Raw genomic sequence first — 25488 nt, forward strand, 5'->3', positions numbered from 1 at the left:
ATTATGGGGGAATCTTATTTTACTCAATGGAATCGCTACATAAATTGTCAGAATGATGAGTTTTAATCAGAGCTACTCAAAGGCGGCAGTGCAAGAACCCACTTACTAGTCTACGGGACACTGCATACAGGAGTGGAGGAACTTTTCAAGCACTCTGACACTCTGACGCTGACACTCCTGTGGTATTTCATTTTATATGGGTTCATTTTTTGCTGTGTATTTCAAAGGTATTGGTTTGCAATATACAGGGGGAAAAAACAAAATTGGTGCCATACCACAGACTGAGAAGTAGTCAATAGTTTTATTGTCTTTACCCATTAAAACAGAAAAAGAGAGAGAGGAGAGGGAGAGAGAAAGAGATAGAGGATCTTGAGAATTAAGTTTAGCTCTTTATTAAAAATCCCCTAGATAATGTCAATCAAATTTTCACCGCTTCTACTAAAGGCGCCTTCCTCCCTCCCTTCTTTCTTTCTTCCTTCCTCCTTCCCTCCCTCCCTTTTCTTAAAGTCACAAAGCAAATATTTCTCTGCAAACATCCCCAGGTTTCTCTCTGCGCACAGGGGAGCTGACACAGCCCAGACGCCGTCACCCCCAGCCCCATCAGGAGATGACACATTGCCTGATGGGGCTCACCCAGGGCTCCCGACTTTCCCAGCCAGCAAAAAAATGCTCTGGCGTGAGATGTCACAGAGCTTAGACATGGCTGCTCACAGACATTCTGGGCAGGCCGTCCCCTGACTTAGAAAAGAGGAGCCCGTTGGAGGCTGCCAAGTCTGTCTGCTGCTGGTGAGGTATCTGGGACCTGGGGCCCCCCGCGGCCCCTCCACAGCAGGACAGCGCACCCGCCACAAAGGCCAGCTGCCCTAGGTCCTGACCCAATCAACTCAGCAGTTTTCTCCCAAGGCTTTAGTGAAGCCGCCCTGCCTGCCACTCCCGCCCTTCAACTCTGCCTCTTACTGCTTCTTTGACTTAAAAATACCTCCCTTCAGTGGGAGCTTTAGAGTCAATAGACTTGGATTCGAATCCAAGCTCTCCATTTTATTAGCTGAGTGACCTTGGCTAAATCCCTATGTCATTCTGGATCCCGAATTTCCTTCAGCACAATAGGGCTAAGGGTACCCACCCTCCTGGCACTCGGTAGGTGCTGAACAAGCATTCGTTGTATGAATGAATGCATGCATGAAAGAAGGAACAAATGAATGTGCAAATAAATGGGTGAATGACTTCCAGCTATCCGTGGCCCTCTGCCCTCCTCCATGCCCACTCTGCCTGGGCACATGGGTAACCCCTGGGAGTCCAGCTCAGGAGAGCACGCACTACCTTAATCTCAGAGACTTGCATTTGTGACTTAGCTGAATGACTCTCCTGACCCATGACCTTGGCCTAGTCATTCTATCTGCTGGGCTCCTCTAGCTCTCTGTCAGTCAAATGCAAATACTAACCCCTGCCTTGCCTTCCTTACCAAATTCTGTCAAATTCCAAATGAGAGCAGAGATGAAAGTGCACTGTGACCTGGAAGGAACCGGCCACACAGCAAGGCTTCTTCCCACTCAGGCTGCTCATGTCTCTGAACCAAGGTGAGAGTCCAGGGCCTGCCTGGTGCCAGCAGGCTGAGCTGACGTGCTTTCTGGCTTGCTGCCAGGCACGACATTCTCCTGCCAGCATCGTCATTCCTTTGCACATAGGTATTTTGTCTGTGCATGGGAGGCCCTTGCTCTTTTGAGAGAGACATAAAGAGAAGAGTCAGCAGAAAACCTGCAGAGGTCGGCAAATGTGCTCGAGCTATCAGCAAGTCCAGGGTCCTGTGCTCTGGACAGAATGGAAAAGTTCAGCGTGAATCTGAGAGATCAGGAAAGTGGATGTTGACTGTCTCTCTGGCTTGGAACTAGGCCCATATTGAATATAGATCACCCACGGGTTCCCCTCTGGGCTTTTCTTTGGGGGGTGCTGGTTAGAGTTGATAGTGCAAGCAGAGGCTAAGCGAAGCCTTAGACAGAAGCTTCCCCTTTCTACCCTCTTCTCAGGAGGGGACAAAGTCCCTGTGCCTGGAGCGCCCTCCTCCCTCCCCCAACCCAATCTTGGATGTCCAAACTGTATCTAAGCTTTTCTGGAGATATTCGAGATGCAAGTCAGTTTTTCCTCTTTGATCTCCCTTGGCACTCCCTAAACACAGCACACGCCACCTTCCTGACACAAGTAATACCAAATATGCTTACTGAGAGCTCGTGGCCTGCCAGCCACCGTAAGAGAGACCACGCTTTATACGCCACCTCTCCATCCCCAGAGCAGCTTCACAAAGCAGGTGCTTTATTACTTCCACTTTACAGAGGAAGACACGGCTTCTAACGGGTCACCAAGTGAGGAAACAGTATGGCTGAAACCTGAACCCAGGCTGTCTGACCCAGCTGATCCCAGCTTTACCAGCACAGTGCAACAGAACGAACATTCAGCCAGGATGCGTGGTCCCTATTGCTCTGTCAGGCATGGTAGCCACTAGCCCACAAGGCTGCTGAGTACTTGAAATGTGGCTCATATGACTCAGGCCAGATTTTAAGTTTACTTAATCTCAACTGATTTAAACAGTCCCATGTGGCTAGGGACTACGTCCTGGGTAATGCGCTGTACCCCACTCTACCACGTACATTATGACAGTTATCTGTATGAGGCTCCCATCACCCAGTTTCTAATCTGAGCCCCTTGAGAAGACAGGGCTTGTCTTCCCTCTTAGCCCACGGCGGGGGCTCAGCGAATACTGTTGTGATGGCTACCCTCGCATACCGTCCCCATGAGAACTGTAAGGGCCTGGCCTCGGTCACCAAGCTGCCATGCAAACTGGAAAATTCACCAAGTTCCAGAACTCCTAGGAGTCTCAGGCACCTTGCCTATGCAATGTTGGGGGGACCGAGTCAGCTCACAGCTGGGCATCGCCTGCCCAGCAGGTCTTACCTATGCGGAGAGTCGGGGTCGAAGCAAGTCTTGGTGACATCCGTGATTTCGGGGTCACAGCACTCTCCGCCATCGAAGCTGAACCGATCATAATTGCAATCCATGTCGCACACCCCATTGTGCTGCTTCTTCACGAAGGCAGGGTGGCGCAGTTGACGGCAGTCCCCGCCATCGTGACCAGTCAGCGTGTGGTTGCACTCGGGGTCACAGCTCTCGTCCCCGATCTTGCTGATGTCGCAGTTGGCCAGGACGAGGCGGTGGCGCAGGGAGGAGTTGCTCACCTCTAGCACCTCCAGCTCCCAGGAGATGTTGTAGTGCTTGAAGGCCTCAGCCAGCTGCCGGTGCTGGAAGTCGATCTGCTGGCGGCTCACCGTGGGGTTCTCGCGGTTGTCGTCATGGAGGTTGACCACGCGGTAGCGCACCACCTTGGGCCGGCGGAACCGCGGGAGCTGGTTGTAGCTGGCGATGACCTCTGTGTTGTCACACAACGTCTGCCCACACAAGGGAGGCTCCAAACTCGTGTCCAGCAGGAAGCCATGGGCACCGCTGAGTTCCACTTGGGGGACATGGCCGTCCTTCATGGGGGACCAGGTGCGCTTCACATTGTCCCAGTTCTCCTGGAGGAGGAGCTGAGGTAGAGGAGTGTGGAGGCCATGGGTTTCCATGTCCAACAGGACCTCCCGCTGAGTCCGGGCCACCTTCCACAGACTGAAGCGCTCAATGTAGCCGCGGTAGTTGTGATTCAGAGCGCTGCCTCCCAGCATGAGCACTTTACACTTCTGGGTCAACGGGCTGAAGATGCCGCCCACCTGCTCCCCAGAGGTGGCCACCTGGGCACCATTCACGTAGAGCTTCATCAGCTGCCCATCGTAGGTAGCGGCTAGGTGTACCCACTGGCCCGGGAGGTAGCTGCGGTGGGCATTAATGGTGGTCACTTGCCGGGCCCGGTCTGTCTTCAGGGAGAAAAAGTAGCGGGGGTCTCTGTTGCCTTGGTCACTGACGGTGTGAATTCCCACGACCCATCCTCGGTCACGCGAGGTATAAGAACATTTGTCATATAGCCCTATGTGACCCGAAGAGAGAAAGATGCGTCAATAAAGGATGGAGGAAGGGCACAGAGTTACTTCTCTCTGATAAAACTTATATCAGGATGTCCTAGACCAGCAGTTCTCGAACCGTGCTCTGCAGGATCTGCCAATTCCTAATGATGCCTCTGGGACCAGCCTTAGGGCAAGGTGAGGGCTAGAGGAACAGAGAGGATGGGCAAGCTGGCTTTGGGGGCCTCTCACCACTATGTGAGCCCAAGCTGCTTCACTTTTATTGGTTCTGAACATGGAACATACAAGAAAGATTTGCATTTGTAGAATGGGTATTTGAGCTAAAGAAAATACCAACAATAATAATAATGGAAATCTGAACACCTTTGATTTTGTAAGACTGTTGGATGGGGAAGGGGACTTTCTAATTAAGAAGGTATTTTAGGGGCACATGGCTCAGTCAGTTAAGCGTCCGACTCATGATTTCAGTTCAGGTCTTGATCTCATGGGTGGTAAGACTGAGCCCCATGTCAGGCTTCACGCTCAGCGGGGAGTCTGCTTGGGACTCTGTCTCTGCCCTTCCCCCAACTCATGCATATGCTCTAATAAATAAATAAATCTCAAAAAAAATTTAAAAAAAACCAAGAGGGTATTTTAAGTGTGGGATGACATAGGAGGCAAGAGGAGAATTGGGGGGTGGGGGTAATAATGAATAGAAGATGCTCACTGAGAAGGAGGGCCCCTACTACAGTCACCAAAACTTTGAGCACACATCACTATTGGCAGTTATCACATGGCCAGTGATAGTGAATTGTCAGCAAAGTTGGCCCAGAGAAGCGAGGGTCAAGGGCCACAAAGCTAATGCTTCCACCTTCTAACAGGAGTCAGTCCTGGTTAGCCCTGAAATTCAGCCCCAAAGAAGGGCAGACATGCTTAATATCTGAGCTGGAAAGGTTTTTAAAGATCACCACTTCTAACTTTTTCTCTTGACAGGTGAGGGATTTCAGACCCAGAAAATGAAAGGCATTTGTCAGGTTACACAGTATCATTAACAAATGTCCTGAGACCCAATTCAGCTTGCTTTTCTCTGACACTAATGCAAATATTTGCAAAAGAATGAAATGAAAAGCATCCTCTTAACATAAAAGGTGCTGGGGACTCCTTCATTACTTAAATTGTCCAAGCCTCTGTATTGTACTAAGGTCTATGTGTGAGTTCATTTAATCCATGTAACACTCTTAAGGTGGTGATGTTAAGTGAACAGAGGCAGATATGGATTCTAAAGGAAGGAAGAGATGGATGGGTTAAAGGTCAAATATTTGGTCAGTGCTTCCTCGATCCATCAGACCCTGGCATTCACTACCCTGTGCACTAACTCTGCGGGGGCTTCCTTCTTCCTCATCAAAGCCACCAGGGATCCAGAACACACCACCTGCCTGGGGGTACCACAAGCTGAGTATTTGGGAAGGTCGCAAGGCTGATGTCTCTAGACTTACTCTGGGAACCCCAGGAAGTCATTTAGCAGATTCTCTCTGGATCGAATTATCTTTATAATCACCAGCCCCCATTCCTCAGCTTTTCTGGAATATACCCAGTGTCCTTGGCACAGACAGGCTGTTGGATGGGGAAGAGGACTTTCTAATTAAGAGTCTATTTTAAGTGTGGGATGATGTACAAGGCCAGGTGGGAGGATAAAGAGAGAGAGATGGGAATGAATACAAGATGCTCATTTAGGAGGACAGTCCTTACTCTGAGCTGGAGACCTGTTGTGGTCCCCATAACTCTGAGCGTGCATCGGCCATTAGCATTCACCAAACAAGCATGGAGAGCTTCCAGCAAAATCAACAGAGGAGGCCTACGCGGTCTCTACTCCTTTGTGGGTACTGGGGCGTTGAACTTGCGTAAATCTCTCTGTTAGCAGCTGATGCAGAGGGCAGTTTTGGCTTGGCATCTAAGTCAGCCTATACCTCTCCTCCAACTCCCTGCCCAACAGTCCCTCAGGCAACGGCTGGAGTCTTCTCACAAATTCAACCTGCTCTCACAGGCTGGGCAGGCTTGGTGAAGCACTGAGTACCTCCTCTGGGTCTTGGTTCTCTATCTGGTGAAGGAGGGGACTGAATGAGGTCCCCCTCACATGCCTGGTCCCAGTCTGCTTTTCTGTGTCTCCAGGTTTCCCCATGGCTAAAACAGAAACCACCTCTTCCAAGAAGTTCTCCGTGATAGCCCTGTGAGGAATGCTCATCTCTCCTCTGCACTCATTTTACTTTAAGGCAACCAGACACTTGTTCTCTGGTTTTGGAGTCCTGCTAGACTGGAGGCTTCTTGAAAGTGAGGACTCTGGCTGGGCCATCTGTATCCTGCCTAGGACCTTATACCATTCCTTGTCTACAGCAGGCGCTCAGCAAGTGTCTCATGAAGGAGCACAGGAAGGATTCCAAATACATCCAGAGAAGGAAAAAGGACAAACAGAATCAACTTAACTCAGGTCTTCATGGCTAAAGGACAGGGAGAGTCAGAAGAGAGGGTGTTTTCTCGGTACCACAGAGCAAGCAGGATCTTTGGACTTGGGGTAATTCTGATAAAAGAATTACTAGCTGTACATCTGGGGAAAATCACTTCACTTCTGCAGCTCTTCTCCCTCTTGACTAGATCTCTCTTTAAGTGTGCTGTCATACTTAAAAGATACAGCAGATACGCCATCCTTGGCATACAGTAGCCGTCCAAGTGGGAGCTCATTTTTAAGATGCTGGAAAGTCTGGGAGTGATGTCAGGGATGACAAGGAGGACATGACGAGAAACACAATACAGAAAGGCCAAAGGGAGAAGGTACCTGAAGGCATCTTGACTGATGTAGCAAGAGCTGGGAGGATGAAGGCTCAAAAAAAGCAAGAGTCCTCCCCAAAGCCACTGGCAAAGCCTACTTAGAAATCACAACTCCCATCTGCTTAGCTGCTGTCAGGACACTGCCTGTGAAAAGCTACCTCCCCATGGACCCTTCCAAAGCGGAAGCTCTGACTCCAGATTTGGAACGGGCTACCCCAGCTCTATGTGTTTCCACTTGCTATGGGGATCAGTGAGAGCAAAGTTCCTAGAGCTGCCACGCTTGGGCTCCCCATCCCACCTCTGAGCTCACCTTCTCTTGCTCCCCTGGTGAACCCTCCCCCTCAAAGAGAAAATTCTTCTAATGAGAAAATTAATGTCTGAAACGGGATCCCTTTTCCCTCTTTCATTCTCTCTCTTTCTCGCTCTCTCCCTGCAGGTTTTTTATTTTGCCAGGGGCTCTCCCATCCCTGGTTTTCCTGTTGCCTTTGGAAGGTGGCTAGCTGGGTGAGCAAGGTAAAATGTTTACACATCTGTAGGGTGCCCTCAGTTCAGAACCTTCCTGGGGCTTGGGACCCAGGCTCAAGCCCCCTCTGTTTGCAGTTGAGAGAGAAGAGAGACACAGTGAGAAAGGCCAGACTCTGCTACACAGAGCCGAGGACTAAGAGGCAGCTTAGCCCCGGGAGGCAGAGAGGAAGGGCAGAGAGAGGCTTTTCAGTGGAACCAAGAGGAAACACGTTAAGGGAAATGAGAACCTTGAAGCAGTGGCTTCAGAAGTTCAGAAGAAAATATTTATCTGGAGTGTAAGTGGCGAAAGTAAATCACTGAACTTCAGCAGGAGTGGGACCGGGGTGGATGATGGTGACGGGGACTTATTTCTGTATGAAAATAACCTAATCAACAGTAGTCACTCTCAGGGGGTTGTACCACCAGCCCAGAACCAGGGATCTGGAACCAGAGATCCGGATGACCTTGCCTGGGAAAAGCACACCATCCCTTCTTGCTGCCAGGCCTCCTTTCCCTTCTCTGAAAAAGGAGAAGTTAGGATTAAATGATCCCCCCCCACACACAATTTAAGAGCTCTTTTGTTCACTGCTAGAATGGTTCCTTGTAAGCAGAAGGAGCTCAACATAGGTGTTGATTTGAATGTTGGATGCCTTGTGTCATTCTTAATGCTTGCGTGCTTAGGTCCCCTCTGCTCTGTGTATCTCCACAGAGGACACAGAACGGTGTTCTCTGGAGGGCACCCTCCCCACCCTCACCTTGTCCCTCCCCACAGCTGTCCAGGAAGATAGAGATATAGTGAAGGAAAGAGAGAGAGGCGGTCTGCAGTCTGCACCATCTGTGTGGTGCTGGAAGTTGATCCCAGGGGACACATTCCCATGTGACAAGATGAAGGCTACAGGGCCATCCTGCACACAATCTACATCTAATTAGCATAAGCCTGCCTCAAGGCTATGAGCGCATGGAAGCGGACTCCGAAAGTGTGCAGAGACCGTGAGGTGTGTAGGGCATGCACAGATGGACAGGTCCGATCCCAGACCTGGAAGGGGCTTGCCCTGGGCCTCATGGTAATCAGCGGTCCCACAAACCCTGGTCAGCTGGCCCTTCTAATGTGCCCTCATCCTCTTGCAGCTAGGCTTGCTTTCAAAAGGGCTTCAGATCCCCCCAGAAGCTTGCTGCCTCCTTATTTTTACGGTCTCTTTTTCTTCCCATCTATCCACTAAACCTCATCCCAGAGATGAAGAGCATATGTAAAAGGGGCTAGCCCAAAGGCAGAAGGCTCCTATGGAGTCTCCAAAAACCTTGGCCAGGGCTGTACTGGGAGTCCTCTGGGTTCTGGGGTCACCCTCTCGGGATCAGTTTAATGGCACTATCCCAGGGTAGCTCCGTCCAACCACTCCATTCCACTCCGGGAACAGACAAATCTTCCATACATCCATCACAACCCTTCCTGTCTGAGAATTCACCACTTCTGTAATTACTCATCCAATGTCTGTGGTTCCCATCTGTGTGTCTGTTTGGTTCATTTCAAAGTGCCCAGCGTCCAGTACAGACCCTGCTACCTTGCAGGTGCTCCAGAGAGTTTGTCATTGCAAATTAAAAATCAAGGAAGGAAAAGAAGGAGGGACATTTCCCTAGTGCTGTGTTCTTTACAAGAGCATAGTACCCTTTATTTAGAACTCGCTAAGTCCCGCGTATTTACAGTAATTCTCCCACTTAACCTTCACAACAGAACTCTCAGCTTTGCCCATTCTTTAGAGGAAGATGAGGCTCAGGGAGGGAAGAGGTTTACCCAAAGGCAACAAAGCTTGGAATCCAGGTCTATAGGATTCCCTGGCTCAGGTGCTTCATCACAGCACTATGTTAAGAGCCAAGTGGGCTGTTTGAAGGCACAGCCCCCTCCGAAAATATTTCTGTAAGTCCCACAGCGCCAACACAAGCACGTTGAACTGAACTGCAAGCCAGGAAGCTGCTTTTCATGTCATTCTTCTGCCTGGGTCTAAAAAACTGACTAAGAATCCATGGTTCTTTATTACTAGTCTTAATCTGTTCCACTTGGCTCACCCAACTTCCCTGGAACCCAAGACGTGCCTGGGTCTTGTTGTCTTTCCAGAGTTCAGAATGCCTTCCTTAGCTTGTCCTCTAGCACCTGGGCTTCCACTCCCAGCTTTCCTACCTATTGGTTTCTGACCCAGGTTTGTCCCAACCTCCAGGGTCTATACAGAAATATTCTCCTTCCCCACCCCACCCCGGCCCAGGTTGCAGTCACATTCTTGGCTGGCTCCTATCTTCCTTTCTGTTTGTTATGGGCTGAATCGTGTCCCCTCAAAATTCGTATGCTGAATTTCTAACTCCTAGTACCTCAGAAGGTGACCTTATTTGGCGGTAGGGTCTATACAGAGATGATCAAGCTTTAAATGAGGTCCTTCGGATGGGCCCTAATCCAGTAGGGCTGGTGTCCTTGGGACACAGACACACACAGAGGGAGGACCCTGTGAAGACACAAGGCAACAACGGCCATCTACAAGCCAAGGAGAGAGGACTCAAAAGGAACCCACACTGTGGACACTCGGTTCTCAGAGGCCAAGCTCCCAAAGCTGTGAGAAAGTCAGTTTCTCTTGTTTAAGTCACGTGGTCCACGGTACTGTGTTATGGTAGCTCTGGCAGATTAGAACACCATCATTTCACACATTTTCTAAGCTCTCTTACCAAGATGTCTCTAAAATCTATCTCATTATCCACTGCCTTGTGCCCGGTTCAGAATCCTCCTCTGGTAACGCATATGGCCTCGATTTACTCAATTCTCAGGGTGAGCAAAGCAAGGTGTATCAGGAGGAAACAAAGATTGGTGTTGCTGTTGCCATATGCAGGAAACATGCCTTACAGGGGAGGGGTGATTCTGTGTCTCAGCTTGAATGTGCATATCTGAAGGCCCTGCTGTGTGGTGAGCAGGTGGGTAGCGGCTTCTGTGTCAAGGTGTCTTATGCTTACAGCCACCTTGTGTAACAGGTGCTCTTTACAGCTGAGGAAGCTGAGACTCAGAGAGGTGAGGTCACCTGCCTCAGGTCACACAGCACTAAGTGGTTGGAGGGACTGGCATTAAAGACTCCTGATTTCAAGTTCAGTTCCCCCACAGATGAGTGGGACCTCAGCTATGTCTCCATGCTGTGCATATGGTTTTATCCCCCCTAGGATGTTCTCCCAGCATGGTTTAAGTCAACACAAACTTAGCTCTGACAACACTTAACTTTCAGCACTGTCAGGGAGGACAATTAACAAAGCATGACAAATATATCAAGTTTATATTATTATTTGGTTTTCTCTCATTGGTAGAGTGGACATGGGAGGAGAAGGATACTCTACCTGGGTCCTTTTGGCTGCTAACAAAGCAGCATTTTCAACTAAATAATGATAATAATAAGGAACATTAGCTAAAAGCCTCTATGTAGCAGTTCCTCTGCTAGGCACAAAGATCCCATTCAGTGCTCATAATGACCCCACGAAGTGGGCTTTCCTGACAGGCCTTTGACAGAGGACATTGAGGTGTAGAGAAGCTATGTGAATTCCCCACAAGGATCACAGTGAGACGGTAGTAGAACCACAACCAGACTAACTCTAAAGCCAGAACTCTCCTCCGGGATGCTTCCCTCCGGTGGGAATAACTCTTAGCCCAGGGTCAAGGGTCTTGTGGCCTAGTCTGCCATTGCTCTGCTGTGGGTTGCTGGGAAAGCAACCCCCCTCTCTGGGCTTCCTCACGCCCTGCCCTATGAAGTAGGAGGGTTACACCAGATGGCCATAGTGCGTTTCCACCCCCCGCCCCACTTAGACTCCCTGTGATTCTGAGGTCCTGGGTCCTTCAGACAGCCCAGCCTTGGTTCCCACTGTGGGAGAGGTACGGTCGTGGAGGAAGAGGTAGAGGGGAAGGAAGGCAGTTTTAGGACCTTCCAATTTAAGGATGTCCACTCACTGTGGGACATCTGCCAGAGGAAGACAAGCAGAGATGGGAGGATGGTACAAAGGGAGGGGGTACAAAGGGGGGAATTAGGTCAGCAATCTGGTTTCTTTCAGGAGGCTAAAAAAGTTAAAAGCCAAAGGTTGGAGCTGGTCCCTTTTTGTTTTGTTTTGTTTTCCCTTCCATGATTTAATGGCTGGTATCAAAGCCACAGAGGAATGCTTGAGAGAGCAATCCTATGGAAAGCTTTTATCTGTCCAGAGGACAATGATTAAAACAGACAGATTTGGGTTAAGTATACCCATGGTCCCTGCACTTGGTTCAGTCAGGGGGAGGACTACCAAAATGACCCCGGAGGACTCAGCGGCCCCAGGCATTCAGAGGAAAGGGGGGACATCACCGAGGTGGGTACCTGAGGGACTGCTCCTCAGCATCCTCATGCCTCCAGGCCCACCTTGGCTTAAGGGATTGATTTTAGGCTCTGTAGAAGGAGGAGGTTTGAAATACATTATATACTATACTGAGTTCTAGACATCCCCAACTCCTGGTGTAAGAGGCAAGAGCACCAAGAGTAACCCTCTGGAGGAATTCACAAGGTCAGGATTCGCTCAAGTGTCCCCCAGGTGTTGGCCACGCATGTGAGCCTGTGGGGCCAGATCTCCCTTTGCCGGGTGGCATGGGACAGTGGGAAGAGTGCCCGCAGTGGCGAGTGTGTCTGCTCTCCACCTGTACTTGTTTTTCTGCTGGGAACCATTACCTGAAAGCCCTCTGACTATGTGGGTCTGCTCGCCTTCTTTACGAGCTGGGTGACCTTGGAGGAGTTCAATGCTCTGAGCCTCAGCTTTCCCACGTGTACTGCAGGGATTAAAAAGTCTTATCCTTTATCCCTCACAGAACGCATTGGAGAAAGAAAGGAGATAAATGAATGCATATTTCCTTGTAAACTAGTTAAGGCTATCCAGAGGGAAGGCAAGGTTGACAAGAGTATGCTTACAGGTTCCGGAAACCCATTAGCTTTATTAATACACAGACTTCATGGTGAGTTTGGGATGGCAAAGGGCTCCTGGGGGCTCAAGGTGTGCCTGTGTCTCCCTCAGGTTCTTGACTCTCCAGCCTGCCTCCTTTACTCCTGTGTAAGCAGCCTGTGTGGACATGGGAAGGTGAGGGCTTCCATAGAGCAATAAATGTGCATCCAGTGCGGGCTCCACCATTCACTAACTACGTGCCTTGGGAAAGTATTAGTCTTCTCATCTGTTAAATGGGGTGATACTATCTACCTCTGCCAGTTGTAGGGGGAACTAATGAGATAGTGAACATACCAGGACTTGGCACATGAGCACCGGCCTCATAACACACCTTGAGCACGTGCACTATGAAGTCTTATCTGTCGGAATCCCAGCTGTGCCGCTCCTTAGCTATGTAGCCTTGGGCAAAATCCCTTCACCTACCTGATAGTTTTCTCAACTGCAAACTGATAATAACAGTACTTAACGCACAGTGCCATTTTGAGGATTTAGTGAGAGAACGCAAACACTCATTTGCATAGCACGTGACGCATGCCAGCTACACTTTTTATTGATATGAATGTCTGTTCCTTTTCCTCAGAACTGGGACCAGGTTTTCCTCCCCCCCCCTTCTTCTGTGCTGTTAAACTTTACCCTTTCTGACACTACTCTCTGAAATAGAAAGGCACGTGCCTTGCTCTCTTTTTCACACGTTGTTGGTGAGATGGGAGCATATAAACTTTTTAAAAAGGAAAGTGGCAGAGGAGAGGAAGAAGACAAAGAAGAAACAAGAAGGAGGGCGAGGAGAACCCACTTTGGGTCATTTTGATGATCTGAGGACCTATAAGCTGTTCCCCGTTCACTCACCAAACCTCAGGGACAGTGACTTCTCAAGGACCGTTCCATCCTGCCGTCTATGTCCTTCACAGCAGTCCCAAGCCCTCACCCTTCATCATTCATGGAATCAGGCACAGTAAGGACTGGAGGTTCCCTCAAAGGTCATTATAACTTCCATTTTACCCTGACTTCCTGCTTGAACCACCTGTATAACATCTTGACAGGAGAGCGTTCGTATTTCAGAATTAGAGAACCCTGCCACGTGAAGAAGGCCTCTGCACCTTCGAGCACTTCTCAGGGCTCTCCTTCAGTGAACCCAAGTCAACTCCCTTTCCTTGCCACCCAGTGGCCCAGGATCTGGTCTCCAGGGACCCACAGAGTCATTCTGTGCCCTCTAGCTCAGGACAGCTGTGAAGACGTCTGAGGCTTTTGATTGCTTTATCTCTGCTTTATTTCCCCATGTTAACATCCCCTGGTCCTGCCTGGTTGATCCACTTACCCATTCACTGATTCATTCAACACATCTTCATAGGACATCTACTGTATCAAGTTCAACCCAGACATTCAGGGTATGGAGCACGACCAGACACAGGCGATACCCTCTTGTAAGAGACCGCTAATCCCTAATGCTAGTACCGGTCCTCCTGTTGATGCAATGTGGATATAGTGGGAATTAATAATATGCAGTCAGGAATACCTATTATTATCATACCTGCTTCCTTATATTTTCCCTGGGATCACTGCTCTGCTTTGTTCTAATGCTACTCAGAGCCATATGAACCTACTGGGAAATAGAGAGTCACCATTTATGATGTGTCACGTTCAAGGCTAAGGACTTCACGTGCATCATCTCACTGAATTATTGTGACTATTCTATAAGTTCTCTTGGTCCCATTTTATGGATGGGGGAAGTGAGACGCAGTTTCCTTGACTTGGCAAAGGTCTTGTGACTTGTCATAACATAAATAAGATTAGAACCCAGCTCCGATTCCAAAGTCAAGTGCTTACTAACCAATGCCTTATGTTTTCTATGAATAAATATAAGAAAAAATTCTTTTAAGATCAGTTGACTATTTCTTCATACAGTCATTCTTTTAAAGCTTCCTGATATTGATCACACACTCTGTTGGTTATAACAATACAGGAAGCATAAAGTTTCCCTGAAGTTTTAAAGAGTACAAAGAGTCTCAATTATTTCACTTGCTCTTCTCAGAACTCTCTAAAGGAAGAAAAATAGAAACTATGATTCTGTTCATACAAATGGAGAGAGTGAGCCTCTGAGAGGGTAAAGAGTACATGTTTGTTCACCAGCTCTGTATCTAGAGTCTTCTGTGTAGTACCCAGAACATAAGCACTCAGTATATGTTTGTTGAATGTATGAATGTATATATGAATGAATGAATGAATGAAAGAGAGAAATATGCCCAGGGCTTGTGAGGAAACCCAATTTGAGTTGATTTTGAAGTTTCAAACCATCTTTAGAGTACTGGAACAAGAGCTCGGACTTGGAGGCAGGAGTGGTATCCTTGTGACACTGGATAAAAGCCTCTTCTACTTCTTGGACCTCAATTTCTCCATCTGTATGATGGTGGGGTTGCATCTGTAGTCACTGGGTTTGGTTGTGTAAAATACTAAAAGTAATAACGAGGAATCAAGAAAGCATAACTTAGCTGTGTGACCTGTGGCAACCTGCACCCCCTCTCTGGTCTACTTTCTCATCGGGGGAAAAGAGAAGACTATGGTGAACTCATTTCTAAGGGAGTCTGTTAAAAATGCAGGGATAAGATATCTAAGTTGGGAGTGATTAAGCCATGAACTTTGGCCCTGGTTTGCCACTAACATACTATTGATCTTGGGCAAATGCTTTTTCATCCAGGGTCACATCATGACTTTCCTGGCCCTGGGCACTTTTCCCTTCTTCCATAAATATATAGAAGTATGTTTTACAATTACATTGGCATAAAGATGTATATAATCAAGAGGCTGGATTCATCATTATATACTTCATGTTATTATATTGACTATTTTCTTCTGATTTTCAAAAAGAAACTAAGCCATTCCATTGGCCCGTAAAAGTACCTTGCTTTTCAGGCACCATGCTGGCTGCGCCTAGTAGACCCTCACTCAGCCTTGGGTCCACATCTGGACCTTAGATCCTCACCTACAAATCAGCACCAAGAGGGTCGCTGAATACCTGTAGCCAAACCTAAGGAGCTGAGAGGGATGGAGAAGGTTCCCACATGGGCGAGCCAAGTAATATACATTTCGTAACTGACGCAGATCCACAGCAAGTTATGTAAAAATGCACCCCAGACCGTGTGGGCTGAGCTCTGGAAACAAAAGCTCCTCTCTCGGATGAGTGTGCCATCACCTCATCCTGGCCCACACAGCCAGGGGTGAGCCTTTCAAGGAGAGCGATGGCAACATGAGATAAGGAAGGGACGCGGCCAGACAGGCAGATTCCCATTCCGCTCTGCATGGCCGGTGCCACCCGGTATTAGTACTTGCTCTGTCCCAGGCACTGCGGTAAACGGCATGGGTTAGCTCAGGCAGCCTTCTCAACCATCCAAGCAGGGAGGTAGAATTATTATTCCCATTTTACAGATGAACAAACAGAGGCCCAGAGAAGCACAGACAACTTGCCCAAGCCTAAGTAACACACCGGCAAGTAACACAGGTGGGGTTCGAACCTAGGCAATCAGACGTGAGAGTTCATGTTCCTAACTTCCAAACTGGGCTTCCCAGCTAAGGGAAAATGGATTGCGGGAGGACAAGCGGCAGTTCTTAATTTTCCACAAAGTATAACAGAGTAAGTTCTAATAGAAGTATGAGCAAACAGAGCTCAATGCAAGGAACACTTGATTTGTACGGGACAAGAAGGCTCAGAGAAGTTCTCCCAGATGAGTGGCACAGAAAAGCCTTGCAGGAGAAACAGGGACTGGGTGGGAGGAGCTGGGCCAAGACCGTCCATTGGCGGGGCTGGGGAGTCATTAGCTTGGGATCATCACGTTCTTATCAATAGAATCACACAGTGCTGAAAGAGCCAGGACTCATGTCTCAGGACTCCCTGCCCAGTGCTCATGGGGCAATCTGGAGCCATTCAGACAAGACCTACAATGGAAAGCATGGAGTGTAAGCAAACTTTTGAAGAGAGAGGGCTGATAGACTTTTCAGATATTAATTTTCTACTGTTTTAATATCCACCAGAAAATTGTGTATCGTGATTCAACCCAAAGGACCTCTTTAAGGCTCTAGAAGGATAAATGGTAGTTAGATCTCCCCAGGACTTCAGAATGTTAATTTTGTTCCACTAGGTGGAGGATGATCTAGTGCAGCCTTGAGCTTGGTCTCTGGTTGATGTTGATCAAATATCGTCCACCTTCTGGGGCTTGGTTTCCCCACCTTCTCAGCTGGGAGAGGGCACAGAGTTATCTTGAATCTTCTCTCTTGCTCAGATAGCCTATCACATAAGTTCTCAAGACACAGGTAGTCCGTCTCCTTGACTTCATACTCTGAGTGCTTAGCCTGGGACCTAACACATGGTTGAACCAATAAACATCACTGAATGCATGAAATGAATTGAGCTTTTAAGTCAAGACTGCTGTGCAATCTTTAGGGGATTTTAAATGTAAAGTTTGGAGGTGGCGATCATTTTTTAAACAAAAATGTATTAAAAAAAAAAAAAAGCAGATCTGTTAACCCAGACAGGCTAGCATTTCCTCTCTGGCTATAAAAGATGCCGAGGAACTGAAAGACTCTGGAACAGAGAAGACTGATGGGGAGGAGACCAAGGACACTGAAAGGTCAAGGGGAAAACCAAAAGTGAAAAAGCGTGGAGGTGGGGATGTGTGTTCTAGGAATACATTCTCTTTAATCAAAAAAATCCATGTAAGTCAGTGGTTCTCACCAGCAGAGATCTTGCCCCGCAGAGGACATTTGGTAATACATACAATACAGCTGAGGGGTGGAGGCTGCTACTGCATCTAGTGCGTCAAGGCTAAGTATCCTACAATACTAAACATCCTGCAAAAAAGAATTATCTGTTCCAAAGCCCCAACAGTGCCGAGGTTGAAAAACTGAGATATAAGGAACTAGGAAAAGTTACGGTGAGCAACAATGTTTGGGGAGGAAGCTGAATGTGGGGCTAAGAAATTCAGACCTGATCTGGAGATGTTTGTGGGGGAGTGGCTAGAAAATGGACACTAAGGATTGATTCTACTGGTTTTTACTTGCTGTGTGACCTTGGGCAAGTCACTTAACCTTCCTGTACCTCAGTTCCCTCATCTGGAAACCTAGCATTGGAATAGTATCTATTTCAGAGGATCACTGAAAAGACTAAAGACTTAATATGCACAAAGTATTCAAAATAGTACCTGGCACATATTACAAGCTCCCTATGTTAGCTATTCTCTTTACTATGTATAAGGTAATAGGAAGCTATAGTAGACTCAAGTTCGAGAGAATAACAAAAGAGTGACTTCAACCACTGATAATCCTGATATCCACTGAAAAATGATCTAGAGCTGCATGATCATGTGACTATTACATCCACCCAATTAATAATCCTTCTTCAGTCAGCTTCTGCTTCAGATGACACTACAGGCTAGATGTGTCTGAGTCCGTCTCGCTGTTTGCAAGATTCCCTGTTTTCCAGATATCCAGGAGGCCCGGGCCAGCATCCGACTGCCTCTCCAGTCCAGGCTTCTCATGGTTGTAATGAATAAGTGGAAGGAGACAGAGGAAGCCAGACATGAAGACAGTTGGAAAGATGGAAAGACAGAAAAGCCTTCCATGAAAGTGGCTGCCAGTGATACACACTGTTCACAGGGATGCCAACGACAGAGTTGGGGACATATTTTAGAGGTTTGTTTGAGCTACTGATACTGTGCTCTTGGAGGCTTTGTTTGTAAACAGATATTTCTGCTGACACTGGGCTTTGTAAGGGCGGACAGAGTGCGGCGGGGGGTGGTGTTGGAGAAAAAGGCAGGTTGTGTCCGAGAGCCTTAGACCATGTGTTTGTTGTTGAGAATACAAAGACCTCACTGTATTAAATGAAAATGCTTGTTTTACAAGGCGAGTGGGAATATGATAGGTACATGTCTAAAATGCTTCGGAAACTGAAACAACCCCATGCCATGAGGGCTTCCTGCTCCATCATGCATCCAGGGGCACACACGGAGCATGAAGGCTCAGAATCACTATCCGAGGGCTTCGGGGGTTGTGGGCAAAGAGAGTCCCAGGAGCTAAGTGACTGGCAGCTCCCTTCTCTGTTCCCTTTAGGAAGCCTGCCTTTTCTCAAAGATCCCTGCCACTATTGCACATTCTCTATTGGTTTTCCACCACTTACTGACCTATGGGTGGAAGCTGTTATTGATCTAAAATATTAGTGTTGATAGAGGAGCTTCCAGTAGTCTAGACGCAGATTCAGAGCACCACTGGGAATACTTATAATTATATAACTATGCAAGCAGAGCAGCTGAATTTTTTCAAAGTAGTTTTCAACTTCTAAAGTGGGGTTTTCAAATTGTAGTCTAGTAGAAGCAAAGGACTCAGTGGAGGTGTCTCAGGGGATTTTTTTTTTCTCAAGGATTCAGAGTGACCTAAGAACAAGAATTGGAGTCTTCTAACTCTTGTCCCAGCCCTAGCACACAGCTTGGTAAATGGAAGATTACACAGATAGGAGGGTAGATGGATGAGGGTATGGACTGATGGAAGGTTAGAAAGATGAAAGGATGGATGGATGGATGGGAAGAAGGGAGGTGGGTGGACGGTTAGTTGGCTGGATGGATACATGGAGGCATGGATGGGAGGGAGAGAAGGAGGGAAGAAAGGAAGTGGGTGGATGGATGGATGGACCGAGGGATTCACGGATGGATGCATGGATGGAAGGGTGGATGGATATTTGGATTTATAGACTCATGGACAGTCCACAGTGAATAATTATGGTCAGGACCACCTCGGGTTACATTTGAAGTGTACTTGCCTATTTTAAAACTCAGAGAAACTCAGACCAGAGTTTGAATAAACAAAGTTGTAGATTATATTTCTAAAGAATAAACTAACTTCTCCTCAGAGGAAAAAAAGTCCTAAATTCTATTTACTCCAAAAAGAGTACAGATGAAGGAAAGTGCAATTCCTCAGTCTGATATGACAACTCAACATCAACATTCTCATTTTCACAGATATCCTAGAGTGTCCAGATTTTAGAGCTGGGTACAGGTTTCAGGAAATGACCTCATGTGCCCCCTGCTATTAGGCATTTAAGTCATCATTTGGGCACCGCAGACCCCTTTATGAAACTGATGACAGCCTCTCCCCAGAAAGATGTGCACACCTTCAAAATTTTACAGAAAACGTATCAGGGTTCACAAATCTGTCCAAGTCCTCCCAGAGGGTGCAAGAAAACCCCGCTTCTCTGTTGATTAATACCAGTGCTCTTCAGATATTTTAATTGGTAATGGTATTAGCAAGGAAATGCATGGTAATGATATTAACCAAAATACTAAGTCATTACTAAAATAATATCATCAATAATCAATGTACACCTTGATCATGATATACTTGAGATTCTACTCTTGGCCTCATGTCATTTATTCTCCACTTCAAGGTCAGAGTGATCACCAAATCCTGTAACTTCTTAGTTCATCTGGATTAAAATCCAAATTCCATGCCCTGAACTGCCTTGAGCCATGGACACCCGTCTCCCAGTGGCTTGCACACCTGCTCCCTCAGCGTCTTCAACAACTCTCCCTGCCTCCTGGTCTGCGCCTCTCTCTAGAACTCTCTTAATTTATCTTTTCATATGGCTTACTCTTTATCTGTCATTCAAACCTCAGCCTGACCACCTAAACCAAAATCCCTCTACTCCAGTCTTCTCTAATGACCCACTTTTATCACTCATCATTGTTAATATACAAGACCTTACAATTGTTGACTTGTTTGTTGTCTTTCTCTTCGCGGAAGAATATAAAGTCTACGCGGGCATAGACCTGTTCTATCTTGCTCACTATTGCATCTCTAACAGCGCCAGGTACATATTATATATTTGTTGGCTATGTGGCAATACACAGAGGTTTTATGGAAGCTTTGGTGTCATCACTACCAAAGCAGTGGGACCCTGGGCAAATCTCTCCCCCTCTTTGGGCTTCAGACTTCTCAGGCATAAAAGGATAGTTTGGGTCCTATCCAACTGCAGGATTCAGTGATCTGAAACCTGTGTGACCAAGTTCAAGAAGGCTGAGTTCAAATCCCAGCACAACATGACAGGACAGAAGGAATGGTCAGGAGAACTAGGCTCTACTGATCCTCTGCCCTAATTTGGGATAGAACTTGGGATAATTGTCTTGCCTCATCCGGACATCTGATTCTTTGTCTCTGACCTGAGGAAACTGGCCCAGATGTGTTGTAAATTTACTCATTTACTCCTCCAGAAATCTCCCCACAAATATTTATTGAACTGCTGCCACGTGCCAGGCCCTGGGAAGGTGCCCTGAGCGCAGCAGACCTGATTCCTGCCATCATCCTGCTCCCTTAAATTCTGGGAGGTCTCCAAGGCACAGGTGAGGGTTGCAGGAGGAGCATGAGCACATCCCACACAGTTACACCTGGTTCTTCGCAGCTCTCTCCAGGGATGGGGCTGGAGACGCTGATAGAAAACCATGGGGAAAAGTCCTTAAAGCTAACAGAATGGTACACTGGCTCAGCAGATGGAAAGGGAGCCAGAGCGGCAGGGAAGGATGGTAAGAACACACACAGGTGACTAGTCAGCCCAGAAAGATGAGGAAATATCTAACGGCTGGTGCCATTCATAACATGTTTGCCTTCACTGCTTGGCCCTTACTAGGGTCCATGATGTCATTTCTCAACATGCCTTTCCTTCAGGGCACCCACTTCCAGTCACCCCATTTTCTCTCTTATTGGGAGCCATCTCCAATTCACTCAACAAAGTTTTTGGAGTACGGATGGGCAGGGCTGGTACTGTGCTAAAGCAAGGAATAAAGAGAGATGAAGACAGAAATGGTCTCTGCTCCTAGGGAGCTTGGAGACAGGTGGGGAGAGAGACAGACATATAAGAAGGCAAACACATCAGAGTGATAAATGTGATGAGGGGCGGATTTAAGGGGCTGCTGGACTTGATTTGGGTGGTGATGGATGGAATTGTCTAATCATTTCCTAGTGTCTGTCATGCTCCTCAAAGCTACTCTGGGCCAATGTCCTCAGCTGAGACATGAATCAAAAAGTGTTTATTGTTCTAATTTGATTTATGGCTCTACATCTAAAATGGCATGCATGATAGATCCACATGCAAGGCAAAGCACACACTCCACATACATACACATACTATCTACTTGCTGAGAAAATCTCTGCCCCTTTTGGGTGGAAGGGGCCTCTTATGCCTCTGAAAGCTCAGAACACTTCCTAGCCCTGTAATAAACATGGGTGTTCAAGAACACTGTTTCTGCCTCTCTGCTTCCCCAGGACGCTATTAATTGCTTCGTTATAGCAGTTACCATGAGGTTATGTATCTGTTTACCAGTCTGCTTCCGCTGCTAGGACTGGGAACTCCTAAAGGGATGGAACCATGCCCTGTACTTCTTTTTAGTCCCTACCTCCTGGTTCAATGTATAATATACAGAGACTAAAAGGTGCTCAACAACTATCCATTGATGGACGGATGGATGGATGGATGGATAGATGGATAGATGGATGGATAGGTGGGTAGGTGGGTGGGTGGGTGGATGGGTACGTGGGAGGAGGGAAGGTTGGTTGGTTTACTTCTAATAGATTGCCATTTCCTACTGAACCTCACAGAATGCCGTAGACAGAGCCTGGCACATAAGAAGTGCTTAAGTTACCGAACAGCTGTATGATGTTTTCTAATAGGTCACTCATGTGAACCCACCAATGTAACTGTCATCCCTCCCACCCCCACTGCTCCCGCAAAGGAAAACAAAGTGATCCAATGGAATGAGCACTGATTTGAAAGTCAAGAGATCTGAGTTATAGTTATAATTTTGCTGCCAACTTGCTGCTTCACATTAATCAAATCAGCTTAATTTAACAAGTTAACTTGCCTGGACCTCAGTTTCTCCATCTGTATATTGAGCATATTTGATAAAGCAGAGGGAAAGGGATGAACCAGATGTGGTCCTTTTTTTTTTTTTTTTTTCTTTTAGCAGATCAGATCTAATCAGCCCAGTGGGGCTGTTCTATAAAGGAGTCATCCTGAGAGCTTACTACTGGCACTATAGGGGCTTAATCGGCTCTAGTGAGAACACACCACAAAATCAGCCTTGCCACTCCAGGGTCATTCTCCTACTCAGAACCCCATAGTTCATGCAGCATGATCATCTACACACATCTCAGATTCAGCTCAGAGTGCATCAGGCCGCTCCTCAGAGGGCGACAGCGGGTCTCTGTCGAGAACAGTTGGGGGAACGGACCTAAGCTATGATTCCCAAACAAGGAGTTCAGAAAAGTTTTTGGCAGAGAGCAGCCTTGAAAAAAGTGTCTATTTCCCAGCAGACTACTTATAGGTGAATAATGCTCTCACGGACGTCAATGGTCTTTTGTTCAAAAGTCACCTGCAAATAAAACATAGTTCAACATACCGAAGAGATTTCTTAGCCACTGTCTTTGAAATCTTAGAATGTTCATTCAGATTCTTCTCCCATCTCTCCCGCCCTCCATTCCTTCCCTTTTCAGTCTACAACCAATCTCGAAATGTTTCCGGTAGTCACTGGGGGCACCATCTTGGGCTCCTGCCTTCCTTCATCCATCCATGTATCCATGCATGTATGTACCCTCTCATGGAACACTTTCTGGACAACGACTGTGTTCCAAGCTACACTCTAAGCCTGTGGATACAGATCAAATTAAACTGGCCTGGGTTTGAACCCCAGTCCCACCACCCTTTAGCTGTGGGGCCGTCAGCAAGTCATGTGACTTTCTAAACCAAATTCAGAGGGTTCAAAGTGTAGCGCTCAGCACAGTGCCGGCACATAGTAAGTGCTCGTTATAAGCTTGCTGCTTTTATTACTGCCATTACTGCTGAGAATGCGTACTTTCTCCCAAGGGTATATGAACAGCAGATAGAGGATTCCAGATCCTGAGGTCACCACAAGGTCTCACAAGATCAAGGGAAGCAGATGGAAAGGCCCCCCTATCGGGAAGGAAGAAAATGGATGAAAACCCAAGCAACAGATATGACTTCCAGGGCACTCGAGGCCCAGTAAGAACCTGATAAGGAGGAGAAGGGGAAATCTGAGAGGACAGCAAAGCTTGGGATTATGTGCTGCGGTGCACACACCAAACAAATCCTTAGCCAACAGGCGAAGTGCAGAGAGGGGAAGACCAAGGCTAAAATGTGGCTTGGATTAGAGGGGACGAAATGTGAGTTGAGGAGGCATTGAAAGCACTGCCCCCTCCCCCCTCTGTTTTGGAAGGCCAGATTTCTTTTCCCTTTTGACTTCTTCGCTCAAGGGGAAATGGAATTAACCACTGTGTAATGTTTTTGAGTATGACGCACGGGTTAGGTCATGTGCTTTGGTTACGTAATGCAACATGCCTGAGGTTTCCTAAGCTCTTTCTCTCAGAATCATTAGACATGTAGCTGGTTTTCCTATCCAGTCATGCATTCATTAAACAGAAACGTACATAGTACCTTTATAAGCCAGAGGCTGTGCGAGGCAGTGAAGAAGTTGAGATGACCCCAAATATGCACACAATTAAATGTGATAAAAAAAATTCCAGGTGTTTTGGTATATGTGTGCAGAGGGTATCGTGGAGACAGATGGATTAGAGAGGTGGGGAACAATTAGGGAGGGTTCCCCAGAAGAAGGGAGTCTTGAGCAGAAACCGGAAGAAACTGTTCTGCAAAATGGCACAATCGGGAATATAGGAAACATACCAACTAAAGAAAATGAGGTGAAAAATAAAAAGTCCAGGGCATCTGGGGCGAATTGTGGATAATGCCAGTGCTATTGAAGGGCCTCTAGCTAGAGACTCACATTTTGAAAAACACTGACTGTTGGACATTGGGAAAGAGACTGAAGGGGTGCAGTGCAGGAATTGAGGCTCAGAGAGGCAGGCATTACAATACTAGGGAAATAGTCAAGGCAAGAGGTCCAGAGGGTCTTAAGCCAAGAAGAGGAAAGATTGGCAATAAAAATGTTAAGGAGGCAGGATAGACAGAAATGGATGACCGAGTATGGTGGGTGATCTATCTAGAGTGGGTGACACCAGACAAGAACACAAGGAATTTTGGAGAAATGATGATTCAGCTTTGGACATGTTGAGTTTGAAGTGCATGTTAACATGTCCAGTGGATCTGTGAGTCTGGAGTCCAGCAAAGCCAGCAGATAAATGATGCTCATCAGCAGAGAGATGGTGATTACTCGATGGGAAAGGATGCAAAGTCAGGGGACAAGCTGACAGAGGCCTGGCCTAAGACTCAAAGGACAGAGGACCTTACCCAGCTCGCTCACTGATTTGGACCAGTCTTCTCCCACCAACCCTCAGTTTCTCATCTATGGAAAGAACGGCTTCGATGCATCCTTCTGACTCACCCACCTTGGTTCTTGGGACTTACAACATGAACTGTTAGTTCACAAAACAGTACAGTCTGGATTCATTTCTTAGGTTTTCTGCTCAGGTACTTTGCATCTCTCAGAACAAGGCCATCTTGTACCTGATATGCCTGTTATCATATCTTCTTCTATTTTTTCATCTGCCTTTGTAGCTGAAAGACCTACAATGTCATTGGGAGAAATAACCCCTTCGTATGAACACGTGTGGTCATATTCTGCCCAGCCACATTTCATGTTTATAGAGCAACAGGAATTAAGAAAAGATAGAATAGGACAGATAGTGGAGTAACTTCTTGACTACCAAGGGGACAGGTCCAGGGTAGACCATGAGCTTCTTGAAGGCAAAAGGCCAGACATGTTCCCCATAATTAGATCCATGGATGCCAATCTGTGACCTCCCACCTTCTAGACTCTCTGTCTCTGTTTCCTCCAAATGAACTGGAACCTGGGACCTTTTCAGGTTCTCTAAAATTGAAGAAGGGTCACTTCTACTCTTCCAGGTTCCATGAAACCTGGGTCTGTGGCAAATCATACTGAAAAACAAATGCTCTTTCTCTTGTTTCAAGAAAAATCTAAGTAGCCAAGGAAAACGTGTTAGGTGTGAGGAAGAGGGAGAGAGGAAGGAGGGGGCAAAGAGAGAGGAAGGAGAGTTACTTCATGGGTGACAGTGCTGGGGATTCACAGAAGGAAAACAGACAGCCATGGAGCATAGAGTTTTAGTATTTTACCTCACGGAATAATCTGATTAACACGATAAGCAAGACTAACAGGTCAGGGGCCACCATGATGCTCAGGACCTT

General features: G+C 47.2%; 1 protein-coding gene across 1 annotated transcript in view; it reads right to left on the reverse strand.

Moving 5' to 3' along the window:
- PAPPA (pappalysin 1) overlaps positions 1–25488 on the reverse strand; it is a 237966-nt gene that overhangs the window by 201821 nt on the left and 10657 nt on the right. The window contains exon 3 of the mRNA XM_025888575.2: positions 2947–4009. Within this exon, the coding sequence (XP_025744360.1) occupies positions 2947–4009 (1063 nt within the window). The remainder of the gene's footprint in view (positions 1–2946; positions 4010–25488) is intronic.

Source organism: Callorhinus ursinus, unplaced genomic scaffold, assembly GCF_003265705.2.
Source record: "Callorhinus ursinus isolate GAN/ISIS: 27379988/994484 unplaced genomic scaffold, GSC_fseal_2.0 scaffold24, whole genome shotgun sequence".
In the NCBI taxonomy this organism is placed as follows: Eukaryota; Metazoa; Chordata; class Mammalia; order Carnivora; family Otariidae; genus Callorhinus; species Callorhinus ursinus.